General features: G+C 47.6%; 1 protein-coding gene and 1 pseudogene across 1 annotated transcript in view; one reads left to right on the forward strand and one right to left on the reverse strand.

The window, feature by feature from the left end:
* Positions 1-13,222, forward strand: part of LOC144098185 (uncharacterized) — a 141,113-nt gene extending 127,891 nt beyond the window's left edge. The window contains exons 6-7 of the mRNA XM_077630700.1: positions 6,020-6,309; positions 12,730-13,222. Of these exons, the coding sequence (XP_077486826.1) occupies positions 6,020-6,309; positions 12,730-13,106 (667 nt within the window). The 3' untranslated portion in view covers positions 13,107-13,222. The remainder of the gene's footprint in view (positions 1-6,019; positions 6,310-12,729) is intronic.
* LOC144096707 (peptidyl-prolyl cis-trans isomerase pseudogene) lies at positions 4,693-5,361 on the reverse strand (annotated as a pseudogene).
* Positions 13,223-13,862: the final 640 nt, after the last annotated feature.

Raw genomic sequence — 13,862 nt, forward strand, 5'->3', positions numbered from 1 at the left:
CTCCTCGCACCTCTTTGCCTAAATTAATCAAGTTGGGGCCGCCGCGGTGGCTCAGTGGTTATGGCGCTCGGCTGCTGACCCGGAAGACGCGGGTTCGATCCCGGCCCCGGCGGTGGAATTTCGATGGAGGCGAAATTCTAGAGGCCCGTGCACTGTGCGATGTCAGTGCACGTTATAGAACCCCAGGTAGTCCAAATTTCCAGAGACCTTCACTACGGCGTGCCTCATAGCCTGAGTTGCTTTGGGACGTTAAACCCCCATAAACCAAACCAAACCAAATTAATCAAGTTCGTTTATTGCCCATTTCGAGTTTTCAAACTTGGCGCCACGTTTTAAAATTTGGCGCCACGCGCTTTAGCTCCACCTACTTCCGGTGTTTTCAAATTTAGCGCCACTTTTTCTCACGCCCCGCCCACTTTCTGGGCATTTTTAGCTGCAATTAAGTAACTGATTACCCCACATGCACCTCACGATTTCCCCTGTGTGATTTTTTGATGCTCTATCTAATGGAACAAGCCTTTTTCTTGTAACTCAATTCGTTCGAACGTTATCGTGATGACAAGCTCGTGATGACAAGAAACCGCAATCACAGCCACAAAATGACCCGTGGTGGCTCAGTGGTTAGGGCGCTCGGCTACTGATCCGGAGTTCCCGGGTTCGAACCCGACCGCGGCGGCTGCGTTTTTATGGAGGCAAAACGCTAAGGCGTCCGTGTGCTGTGCGATGTCAGTGCACGTTAAAGATCCCCAAGTGATCGAAATTATTCCGGAGCCCTCCACTATGGCACCTCTTTATTCCTTTCTTCTTTCACTCCCTCCTTTATCCCTTCCCTTAGGGCGCGGTTCAGGTGTCAAACGATATGCGAGACAGATACTGCGCCATTTTCTTTCTCGCAAAAAACAATTATTATTATTAATAGGCATACAATGCTTAGGCATTAAAACCCGGAAAACCCAACGGGCGGATGCACGTGACGGGAGGTGCGGCCTAAGAATAGATTGCAAACAATTTCCTGTGGTGTGGGCGCACACCTCGTGTTCTCACTGGCAGTGGGAAAATAATTCAGGAAATACAGAATGAGCAGGTCACCGTCAGTAACTGCTTGACGAATTGACGCTTCTAAGTATACGTAGCTGCGGCGCTATTCTTATGGCGACAGTGTGTGAGAAATCTTGCCCCACGTAAGTGACATTGCCGACTGTATCAACGTGTTGAAGTAAAGAGCCCCCCCCCCCCCCCCCGGCCCTCCAGCAGTGTAGTCTAGTGGGGCTTCAGACTGGAGGGGCAAGGTGTCGGGGAGTAGTCGCAGTCTAAAACGCCGTCTGCCGAAGCCGAGCATTGCGAGAACAGGTGACACAAGCCTTTACAGGTAAACCGCATAGGGCGGCTACTTTCAAGCGCATGTGCGCTATACCTCGGCAAAATGACGAATGCTCACTCAGGCTCACTCATAAAAGTGTGGTCAATCTGCGAGCTCACTCAAACTCGCACCCGGGCTCACTCGAACTCATAATGTCAAACCAAAATACAAGAGGACACCGATGCGCCACACTGTCAAATGCGGTGCTTGTGCTTTTCCACACATACTGGAACCTTCAAAGAGCCAACACCACGCAACGTCAATCAGTCTCTCGCAGCATACCCATACGGCAGGCCTGGGTTGCCCACCTCGACAAAACGGCATCTTCCTGGGGCAACCTACTGCAGCACCTTCTCACCGTCCAGTGGGGGGGGGGGGGGGAGGGAGCGGGGATTGAACTCCCTCTCCCACAAGAACACGGGCCCGGACATGGGTAGTTTCATTAAGTGTTTTTCTCTTTCTCTCTCTTTCAAACTCATGTAGGCTCACAACTCATTTGGGCTCACTCAGACACAATACTCATCCTGGGCGAACCACTTATCAGGACTCATGACTTATTTCGACTCACGAATCAATTGGACTGCCCATTTCAACTCACGACGCATTGGGACTCACTCATCTCGACTCACGACTCTTTTGGGCTCACTGATTACAAGCCACGGCTCTCATCGGCATGGGATGGGATCGAGGCGTGTAAGAGGACCGTGACAAGGCTCCCCCGCCTCCCGCGCAGACACGGTGAGACTCGGTCAAAACTTGTGCCACATCATCACGCGGGTCATCATTGAATCCGCGTGAACTAAAAGGGCACTACGACGGCTTTTTCTCTTCCATGGAATCTTCTTCGGTCGCCCACTGACGTGGCCAAGCCGCCTCGCCCTCAAGCGTCCTTGGTCGCGGCAGTAATCTTTGCTTCCTTCTGCGCTCAGAAAACGAGGGGGAAAACTCACTCTCAGTGCACACCACCGTCTCGATAGCGAAAATAATGATCTGAGCCCGAGCCCGGAATTAGAACTCAGATCATGATCCGAATGTCAGGCGGGACTCACAGCTCAGATCATGACCTGAATGTGAGTCAGAACTCACGACTCAGATCATGATCTGAAGGTGAGCCTGAGTGAGCCGACTCATGAGTGAGGTTAAAAATCTTCGTGTGCTGTAAGTGCTAGTTAACTATACCGTCGATCTGAGCTATGCCAACCGCGCAGGGTTCTAAATTATTACCCAGAATAATGTCTCCAAGGCAGATACGCACTGCATAACAAGGGTGGTTTTTGTACTGGAAACCCTAGGCAACGGCAGCCATATACCTTCCAGATTCGAAAGCGTGGAGCGGAGGAATGCGGTACTCTGGAAGAACGTCCACTGAATCTAAGGGCTCTGGCTGCAGAACAGCCAATGCCGCGACATCTTCACCTGGGGCCAAAAGTCCGCACGTTTTTGCGCACGCCGTGCTATTAGCATACATATTTATATGACATCTCTCTCCGATATGCGCGGAAAGTCTATAAATTGCTGATGATAAGGAGTTATATTTGTTTAGTATATGCTTCCGACATTGGTCAACAGGACAGCCACGTGGGACCGTCTTCAGCCCCGCCAACCCTAGCGCTGTCCGATCTTACGGCCCTTTTCTAGCTCTCTATGCCGTGCGCTTAGTTCACGCTCTCCGCATGTTTCGTACCTGTTAGCAAACTCCGACGCACACTGCTTTACGCAGGCCTGCGCCTATTAGGCGAAGGGGCTTCGACCAGGTCGAAAGGTAACGCTAATATCAGCCAACCTTGTACACATTACAGAAAGTAAGCGACCGATAAGCCCAGAATTACAACTCAGATCATGATCTGAATGTCAGGCCGGACTGACTCGCAGCTCAGATCATTTGTAAATAAATAAAAATAATCTGGATGTGAGTCAGAGCTCACGACTTAGATCATGATCTGAATGTGAGCCCGAGTGAACTGACTCATGAGTGAGGCTAAACTGCACAACTGTAGAAAACCAATCGGTCACTATCAAGTTAATTTTCACCGTATTTTGTTAGCATAACACAAGCGTACACGGACAAAAATGAGCTGGTGCAGCTTGTTTGAACTGGAGTTCGTAGGCCGGTAATTTTGCTTTAATTTTTTTTCCCGCGCCTGCTCTTCACCACGTTTGCTTTTAAATATTTTGTACGTTTGTTTGGAACACATCAGTAGCGACTCTGAAGATTATCTCAATGTACGCGCAGCAGGGAAGTGCGTTGCCTTAACATACGAAAACCTAGCTAGCACATACACCAAAAGTTGCCGAAAGTTTCGCTTTTGCTTGAGCTCTGCGAGGACAAAGGCCAAGCTCACTAAATATGGCCTTTCTTGGTGCAGTCGAAGTCAAATGCTAAATGCGAAGAGCGGAATAGGGGGCCAGTAAAATGCAGGCTGCTCAGGCTTGCATGCGCCGACATCGTCGCGCGCACGGCTTCTCCGCAGCTGCATCGTTGCCTCTCTGGCGCAAATGGCAGTTCCGCGCTGCACCAGTGTTTGCCACAGAATTCAGCTTCTCGGAGTCCTACCACTGGCCGCAATTCGGTGTAGGTTCGAGCAGCGCACACAGACGACGACCGAGAGAGAGGATAGAGTAACACAGTGCTTCCTCACTGTCCGTCGGGATACGAACTAGCCCAACAAAATACTGCAGTTACTACTTGTTTTGGATAAATGAACGGAACAGATTTCCAGTAATTGATTACTAAAAAGAATAGGATTACCAAGAACGTTACACTTTTGAAAAGTAATCAATGCGTCGCAAAATTAGGAGCAGATGTAGTTTATTCAAGAAACGCAGTTGCTTGCAGCGCTTTACGTACAACTCTGAATGCTCCTTGATCAATTTGAAGATATCTACCTTCACAGGCTCTCCTTGTTTTATGGATTCTAATTATTCTCATTGTTCACCGTTACATCAATGAAGAAAAAAAAAACTTCATCTGGGGTCGTATTCTACACGATGCCCATTTTCCGTTGTCCATTTGAAGTCCATTCGGTCCTCTCTCAACAGCAGACGACCTGACCTGATCACTATCTACTGTTTGGCGGCGACATGCAGCCAATGTTGAGGCCCGATTGCTGACCACCTAATGGCCGGGTCGCTTCCCACAGACGATTGAAAGCCACGAGCATATCCGCATGACGACTGATAGAGGACCGAATGGACTTCAAATGGGCAACGGAAAACGGGCAGCTTGTAGAGTACACCTTTCTGACCTTTCATTACTCATATCTCCTCTGTCTTTTTTAAGGTCGAAATGAAATTTTATTCGACACGTTTACGGAGTGTGTACAACACACATAATACAACAATTGAGTCTTTAAAGATTAGCAGACATACCAATAGTGGTGCAATTCATGGAATGGCAGGTAGCCAATGTCTATATTAGGAGAACAAAGGAAAGAGGCCTGAAGTGTTGTAGGATAAGCGTGTGGAAGTAAGTGATAGAGCACTCCTCATCTGCATGGTTGTGCTTAGGACAGCTGGCCAGAGGACTGCACCACCAGATTCTTCGAGGTCTTGCCACTCTGGCTACCATAGCTCTCCATCTTTTTCACAAAGTCCATTCCTTCAACTACGGAGCCAAAGACAACGTGCTTTACGTCAAGCCAAGGAGTCTTGACAGTGGTGAGGAAAAACTGCGAGCCGTTGGTGTTGGGACCAGCATTGGCCATTGACAGAGTACCGGGTCCGATGTGCTTCAGGATGAAGTTTTCATCCTCGAACTCATCGCCATAGATGGACTTGCCGCCAGTGCCGTTGTGCTTCGTGAAGTCTCCTCCCTGGCACATGAAGTTGGGGATGACGCGGTGGAAGGTGCTGCCGCTGTAGCCAAGGCCCTTTTCACCCGTGCAAAGCGCGCGGAAGTTCTCGGCGGTCTTGGGGGCCACATCCGAACACAACTCAATAACTATCCGTCCAAGCTGTGAGCCGTCGGCGGTGACGTCGAAAAACACCCTGGGGAGACCCATTTCGTATAATATGATACATGAATAACTCCCAAAAAGTAAAGCTTTGCACCGCACACAGGCACGTCTTACCTCGCACTGATCACAATTACACAATGCTTATGTGCCATCTTCCGTACTAATAAGAACTACTATTCCTTTATCGCGAAAACCAGCACTCACTGACAACGCCTTTCTGACTGCAGGGTATCAATCCGCGACACCACTAACTGAAGGATTCTTTATAGTTTTATTCACCTTTTTGTTATACTTCATAACCCATGTTAAAAAATATCGTCCCTTCTGGAGCGTTGCATAATTTGAGTTCAATAACTCCACTAGATTTCCGTATGGCTCATGGGGAAACCACGTGGAACATGCGCTGTCTAAACGATCTATGCGCAAATGTAAAGGCAGAAATTCACGCGGACCTTGTATGACGTCCTGCACATCATGTGTAAGTCATGTGAAAACTTAACAGTATGTGGAAAGCATGTGGTAAACATATCTGGGTCGCATATGGACTCCCATATGGTTTCCTTATCATATTAACTCGGTAGTGCCGCAAATACATATGCACACCTCAGACTGAACCTTTCACAAAGCACTCTAGGGTCTTTTCAATTGTTTAAAGAAAATAAGTGGCAATTCATCGGATGCCTTTGCCGTGCTCGCTCGCCAGCACGTACCTAGCGAGGCTGGCCTCCCTGAGGCTGCTGTCCCGATGGAAGGATGACGAGCTCCTGTGCGGCGAGGAGACCTCGGCCGGCCTCGCATGCCTCGCGCCGGAGCTGGCCACGGTGCGCTACGACTACGAGCGCAACACGCTGTGGGTGACGCCCGGGGCGCTCGTGCAGCCGCTCTTCTACAGCGGCGCGGAGCCGCTCATCAACCTCGCCACCCTGGGGGCCATGCTGGCCTACGAGTTCTGGAGCGCCCTCTGCAGACACGCGCCGGAGCTGCAGCCGCACGGTGAGCGCTGTCGGACGCGCTTTTACGAGAACGGGCCCCAGCATGCATCGCAGGAGAAAACGAAATGCCCTGCAATCCGCTCCTGTGCCGCCAATACCCAGCAAACCACGCAATATATTAAAAGTGCTCATGAAAAAAAAGTTTGCACAAAAAAAAATGTCCGCGCAGCGGTTACAGCTTTAGTCGTGTTTCTTCCGGGCATCCAACGTCTCTTTGTGCCCCGCTTTAACTTGCTGAAATTGATACAGTTAAGACTCACTCACGTCTAACTCGCCGGCCCAGAATGGTTAGAAAATCGATCACACTGAATGTAAATCGCATATTCCTGCGTTCAGATACGAAACGCTTTCACGACAGGAATTAGAAGCCAGAAATGTTACGGACTGCAACAGCACGCTGCTGCTCTTCGGTGTGAGCCAATATGGACGAAAAACACACCTAATTGGACTATCCGTTTCGTACTTCTACGTTGTCAGAAAAGCGCCGGCACAACTTGAGCACAACAGCGCAATCAGCACGTAAGCGAGGCGCGCTCCACCCGGAAAGAAACTTCAGGCTCTCAACACATTGGCAGCTAGAAATATCGGAACTAACACAACTCCACATGCTTATGCTCGAGTGCTCAGCAGCCTTTACCAGTTTTATAATTTAAAAGCAAACCGGGGTTGACCGTCCCAGCAATGACGTGATGCTTCAATTTTTTTTTCTTTTCTACCAGAATCGTTGCTTTATTTATTTACCCTCGGGGTCACAGGCATTACAGACGCATTCGTTGCAACGCGGACCAGGGACCAATAAAACTTTATTTCACTTCACGTTATTACCTTAAAGACCCCACTTTGAGGGTATTACATCAGGGGTTGGAGTAGAAATATAAATTGAATAGAAAACTGCAGTAAAGCGCCAAAAAATAAGTTATTTTGATTTAAAATGCTGCGTAAAACATTTTAGACATGGTGGCTGTAATAAATATATAGACACATTTCCCGCGGGAACAAGGTTGTGTTCTTTAGAAGTAAGGCAAATGCGCAAAGGAAAAAAAGTTGTTTTCTCTCATCGAGGCCGACCATTGAAAAGTCAGGTATACTTCGAAAATGTACATAAGCAGCATAAGCGTGAAATTTAAGCCGCCGGTGCATGGTTTTTCAGTTTCATTTTTTTGGGGGGGGGCGGGGAGGGTGGTGTGGCGTTCTGCCACGCAGGACGCATATGCAATCTGCAGGCTGCTAGTTCACTAGCGAGACTGCTAGTCCACAAAATTCTACAGCTTCGGCGACAAGTCACGAAGGGATGTGCAGATTAGTGAGAAAGTTCTTGGTCATGTTTAAATATAGTGGAGCTGAGATTCGCAGGCATTTCGCCTTCGGCGCTTACGAATGACACGTGTCAGCATCGCAACCGTCGGATTTCTTCTTCGGAAGACACAAGTTCGACCAGTGAAATTTGTCCTGAAAGGTGTCCTCTGGTCGCCTGCAATGTCATAATCACGCGGCGGTACTCTTGACCATTTATTCCGCGCCGCAAACGGGAAGTGACACTTCGATATGTTCGAACTTGGAGAAAAGTGGCATTTGTAGGCCGGCGTCGCGGAAGCCCTCCCACAATCATTACTGACCCCGCAGCAGTGGCTCATTGGTTAGAACACTCGGCTAGTGAGCCAGAGGACACGGCATCAATCCCGGCAGCGGCGGCTGCGTTCTTATGGAGGCGATGTCCGGGCATGTTAAAGAACCCCAAGTGTCCTACATTAATCCGGAACCTTCCACTGCGGCGCCCCTCATAGGCAATGTGTCGTTACGGGACGCTAAACTCCATAATTTACAATTTACTTCATAATTCACGGCCTCGAGAGAAAGAAAATTGTAGAGCACTGCAGTCTGCTGCATTGGAGAAATGCGAAAGCATATGCGTTTGAACGTGGGCAACTTTTTCTTTTTGCAAGTCATCGTTGTCCCGTGACCCTTCGATTACGTCGGCAACTTTTTGCAAGTCACTGTTGTCCCGTGAAACTTATCACTTTACCCTTTGATGACGTCAGCAACCTTTTTTTAATATCAGTGCCCATCCCCAACGCACTTTACCGTCCTACATACCACAACGCGTTCCCTTCGTTCCCCTCTAACACGTAAGGGCGTGGGTTCAAACAGCGAATTGCTCTTTTCCAATGATCATTCTCGTGCGGACACGCTCTATTTATTTTTATTTATTTATTTCCTCAAAGGTCTCGGTTGAGACATTACATGAGGGAGTGGACGGTATCTGGCAAACAATGGTAAAAAATATTAAGATGAAAGGTTGGCGACGCTCCGCTTGAATTCTAGTGGGTTGATGATAATGGCAACTTCGGTGGGCAGGTCATTCCAGTCTCGTGCAGTACGCTGAAAAAATGACTGCTGAAATGTCACAGTATGGGCTTGTAGGGGATACACTGCGTTACTGTGGCTGAACCGGGCGATGCGGTGGGCTCTTTTTATGTAGAGGTTATCAAGAGGCAAAGAATGGAAAAATTTATGAAAAAGGTTAAGACGCGCTATCTTACGGCGCGAGGCTAGGGGGGGCAAGTTGATTCGTGCTTTTAGTGCTGAGATGCTTTAGTGGTAGGAATAATTTGATAGAATGAATCGTGTTGCGCGGTTCTGAACCAATTCGAGGGCGTTAGTAAGATTAACGTGGTGCGGATCAAAAATAGCGTTAGCATACTCAAGCTTGGGACGCGCAAAGGTTTGAAAAGCAAGCTGTTTAATAGGGGGAGGAGCGAGTGAAAGGTTATGGCGTAAATAACCTAGAGCACAATTAGCAGAATTTATTATGTGATTAATATGACAGGTCCAAGTTAGGTCACGCGAGATATACACACCAAGATATTTGAATGATTCGGATGTTCCAATCTTCAGGTTATTAATATTATAATTAGGCGCTACGTAATTACGACGACGGTGAATGGACATTAACACGGTTTTAGAAATATTTAATGACATGAGCCATGTTTTACACCAGTCCTGTATGCGAATAAGGTCAGTTTGTAATGCGAGATGGGCGGTGGAGTTAGTAATGCTTCGGTAAACGACACAGTCATCGGCAAAGAGTCGGATATGAGAAGAAATGTTACACGGTAGGTCATTAATATATATCAAGAAAAGGAGGGGCCCGAGTACCGTTCCTTGAGGTACCCCTGAGAGCACAGGTGTTAAGGATGAAGAGTGTGAATTGGCATATACGAACTGCTGACGGTTAGATAAAAACCCTCGAATCCAGTTCAGAACACATGGATGAATATTAAGGCGCGATAACTTTAGTAAGAGACGACCATGGGGAACCTTATCGAACGCTTTTTCGAAGTCTAAAAACACTGCATCAGTCGGGGTATTACGATCAAGGTTTAAATGTAAGTCGTGCAGGAAGAGTGCCAGTTGGGTGTCACAGGAATGATTCTTGCGAAAACCATGCTGGCTTGAGTGAAAAAAATGAACGGACGATAGGAAGGTAGCAATATGCGAGTATAAAACATGCTCCATTATTTTGCAAGAAACGCTTGTTATGGAAATCGGGTGGTAGTTACTCGGCGATGATCGGCTTCCTTTCTTGAAGACTGGGATGACTTTGCCCACCTGCCAGTCACGTGGAATCGAACCGGTACCGGTTCAGGGATTCCTGGAATATGAGCGATAAGAACAGGCTACACGGATGTTTAGTATTTTTTAGCACTTTGGCGTTGATACCGTCCACTCCAGTAGATGACGAGTTCTTCAGTGACTCAATTACCTTGACTATGCCGACGGGATGAAAGGTGATATTTTGCATGAGCGGGTGCGTAAAATATGGTGGATCTGGAAGATTGTCAAGGGGTTCATTAGTAAAGACCGAACTGAATACTGTGTTAAGAACATCAGCAACCTCAGTGTCGGGAATAGGAGATCCAGAGCTACTGTTAAGTGAAATCTCATTACATTGATTAGGGTTAATGGTTTTCCAAAATCGTTTTGGGTTAGTCTGCAGCATAGATGGTAAAGTAGTAGAAAAAAACTTCCGTTTAGTCTGAGCGGTTAACTTGTCGTATTCTTTTGCGACAGCATGATACTTCTGCCATGTGGAAGAAGAGTTAGACAGCTTGGCCGACCGGAACAGGCGTTTTTTCTGATTATTGAGTCGTTTGAGTGATACATTAAACCATGGTGATGTTATTCTTTCTGATATAGTAATGGTTGGAATGTAAAGACTTATAAGCCGATGCCTCTCTGTTTTGAAAAGTAACCAGTTTGACTCGAGAGAATGTAGTGGAAAGTTAGCAGCGAAGGTGTCGAAGTAATCTGATAATTCACGGTTCATGCTGGCATAGTCTCCTTTATCATAAAGCGTAAGTGTTTTTTTATTTTTTTGTTTCTTTAGTACGTTGCAATAAAAAGAAGTATGTATCGTCAAATGATCGCTGAGACCGCGCAACAAGGTGATAGGAGTAAAATTATCAGGATGCGTTGTTAATACGAGATCTAGAACGTTGGACGAGTGGTCAGTAACGCGTGTGGGATCAGTGACGAGTTGAGTTAAGCCAAAAGTCATACACGTGTTTAAGAAATCGCTAGCCGGGCTGCTTTTCGATAATGTAGCGGCGGGATTAGACCAATCTATTGTGGGAAAATTAAAATCACCGAAGAGAAGGATAGGGCTAAGTGGATATGTTTTAGTTAACACATTTAAGGCATCATAAAATAAGGGGGTGAAAGAACTGTCAGCATTAGGAGGGCGGTAACAAATACCAATGAGGATGGGCGGATGTGTAGTAGTGCATCGAAGCCAAATCATTTCCAGTTGTGAAGGGAGGTTAACAAATGAACAATGCAGATCCCGTTTAGTGGCGAGCAATACACCCCCACCGCGCGAATTATCGGGTCTATCCTTCCGGAATATCTCGCACGCCACTCATAAGAAATGCTGTCGCATTAGAAGAGACTGCCGTGAAACATTATTTCCTTTGTTCTTTGATAATCGCCGCCAGCGCGTGGCCTTATCTCCCTGCTTGTTATGAGAGGCGCGCTACCAGTGTCCTGAAAAAATATAACACGAGGTCATTTATAAGACATTCTACACAGTTTTCGAAATTTTAGGCGCATTACCTCCAATGTTCTTTGCCACTATTAAACGGAACGCGTCAACAGCCAAATGCGCGTGCTGCTTTCACCGCCGCCGCCGGGCACCGTTGCTTTTGCGGGAACATCATTTTTGAAAACACATATCGGAAAAAAATAGACAGATGGATAAGTGTCGTCTGTGTCGTTTTTTTTTTGCTCTATGTTTTCAAAAAAATTGTAACCAAATTGTACAAAAAAATGGTAAACCAAGCTTCCACGGGAACATCATCATCATCATCACCATAAGCCTGAATACGCGCTGCAGGACATAGACCTTTTTCATGTCTGTCTAGTTAACCAGCAACCATATTATCCCCGCAGACTTCATGATCTCGTCTGCCCACCTAACCTTCTGCCGCCCCCTGCTACGCTTGCCTTCCCTTGGCATCCACTCCGTTACCCTTAATGACTGGCACACGTTCGCCCAAATGAGACAAGTCGAGCACACTTGCTCTTGCGGGCACCAATAAACCATTTTGATTTTTTCATCCCGTCAGCGTCCGTCTTAAGGTGCCGTCACCGCACTCGACGTTACACCAGGTGTTTCAGGAAATATTATTGCTAAATTTACAAAATAGGGCTTTTGAAGGAAGAGGAAGCTTTTTACGGCGTATAGTAATGCCAGTGTTGGCGGGCGTCAAAAAACAGGCGAATCGTGTTAGCTAGCAGAGCGAGCAACTTATTCGAAAAGTTAACTTTACAACTAACCAATAGGCACATTATTGTAATTAGAGATTTGTAGCCGGTCGATAGTAATAGCTGCAACAGTTTTTAGACTTTCGAAAAGGAGATTAATCTCTGCGCTACGGCTCGACTAAATTTGGCTACATCGTGCCAAAATACATGCGCTTTCGAAAAGCATGCAAGCAAGTTGAAACCTTTCCAGTGCACGTATACCTAGTGGATTTAATCAACAAACATTGTAGAGCCAAGCGCCGAGAGCTGTGGAATGGAATTGATTAAAACTTTACTTCAATTGTGGCTATGATGTCGTAGCATGACTCTAGCATCATTACGGCTAGTAACGATGTGAAGTAATTTAATCACACTGAAAAGAACCATGGGATAATTAGGTCAGAATCGAACCATGACCCTTACTCTGCGAACCAGACACGCTACCCCTACACCTTTGAAGCAAGTTCGTTTGACTTGGTTAAATGGAGACCTTGCGTGTCTCGTTGTGTATGTTGTGGCCTAGTATGCCTACTGGTGTATGTAGTTAGAAAGTTGTAGTAGTTAGGAAAGAGAGTAGCAAGTAAGCATTCACGCTGTCGCCTCACACCCCTCCTCGCAGGAGCCGTGTCGTCGTTCGACGACGAGGTTTCCTGCTTTGTGTCCGCCTACCGCGCGATCACCAACGACACGACGCCGAGCAAGTTTGTCGCAGCAGAGATCTACAGTCGCCTGATGGCGCTGCGCACTGTGCTGGACGCGGCCCGCCACTCCTTCAGCCCCGGCCGGCGCTCCACGGGTCGCTGGCCCGACGTGGGAGAGACGCAGCTGCTGTTCGTGCGCTACTGCTCGCTCTTCTGCTCGCGCCACCGGTTCGGACTGAGACGGGCCGCCCAGTGCGACCTGCCCGTCGCTTCGACGCCGGAGTTCGGCCGCCTCTTCCGCTGCGGCCGCCTCGACCCTCTGGCCACTGTGGCCAACGACTGCCAGGTCGTGTGACCGCGCGTGCTAGCGAGCATTCATGCTGGACGTCACCCTCTCGGTCGGGGACACTTGGAGGCGAGCCGCTGTTCGCTATTCTCTTTGCGTTTTCATACACAAGCCTCGTACTGCTCTTCTGCGTGCAAAATCGTTTTTTTTTTTGCCATATGGCTTCTTGTTTTTTTCATTAGTACTCATCTGTCTTCTACTTATGTTTTTCGCGTAGCGTAGCTAACATTTTCTGCAGATCGTCTCATGGCTGTTGCGATGTTTGCGCACGAATAAAAACCAATACGCGCTTCATTCCAGCCTTTTTCTTTTCTGTGGGGATACAAAACTCTAAAATGACAATAAAGAACGCTCGCGCTTCCGAATTATGGAGCTAGAATAGAAACGGGCAGAGGGTTACATTGTCTAGTTTTCTGCGACAAGATCCATCATCTGCACATTCTAAACGAGTAGGAATTTCAAGCATTCCTTTCAACATTGCGGTATTACTTTCCTGTCCTTTTTAATTCCTAGGGTACTGACACAGTTCGCTATTTAACAGACGGACAGTTCACTGGTGGTCGTACCTCTGATGCCGATCTGAGTGTTCAGGAACAGTAATCTACTGTTTTTTTTCCTTTTTCCGGCAGTATGGGAGCAGCCGAATATTGGAGATTTTGACGAAATCGACGCCACGCTGCGGCGGCACAATGAACTAGTCTGAAGGTTCCGCCGCGCGCGAAAGTATTGTTTGTCCCTTTGCGAGTGCTACGTCGGCACGTTCAG

Source organism: Amblyomma americanum, chromosome 7 (genome assembly GCF_052857255.1).
Source record: "Amblyomma americanum isolate KBUSLIRL-KWMA chromosome 7, ASM5285725v1, whole genome shotgun sequence".
Classification (NCBI taxonomy): Eukaryota; Metazoa; Arthropoda; class Arachnida; order Ixodida; family Ixodidae; genus Amblyomma; species Amblyomma americanum.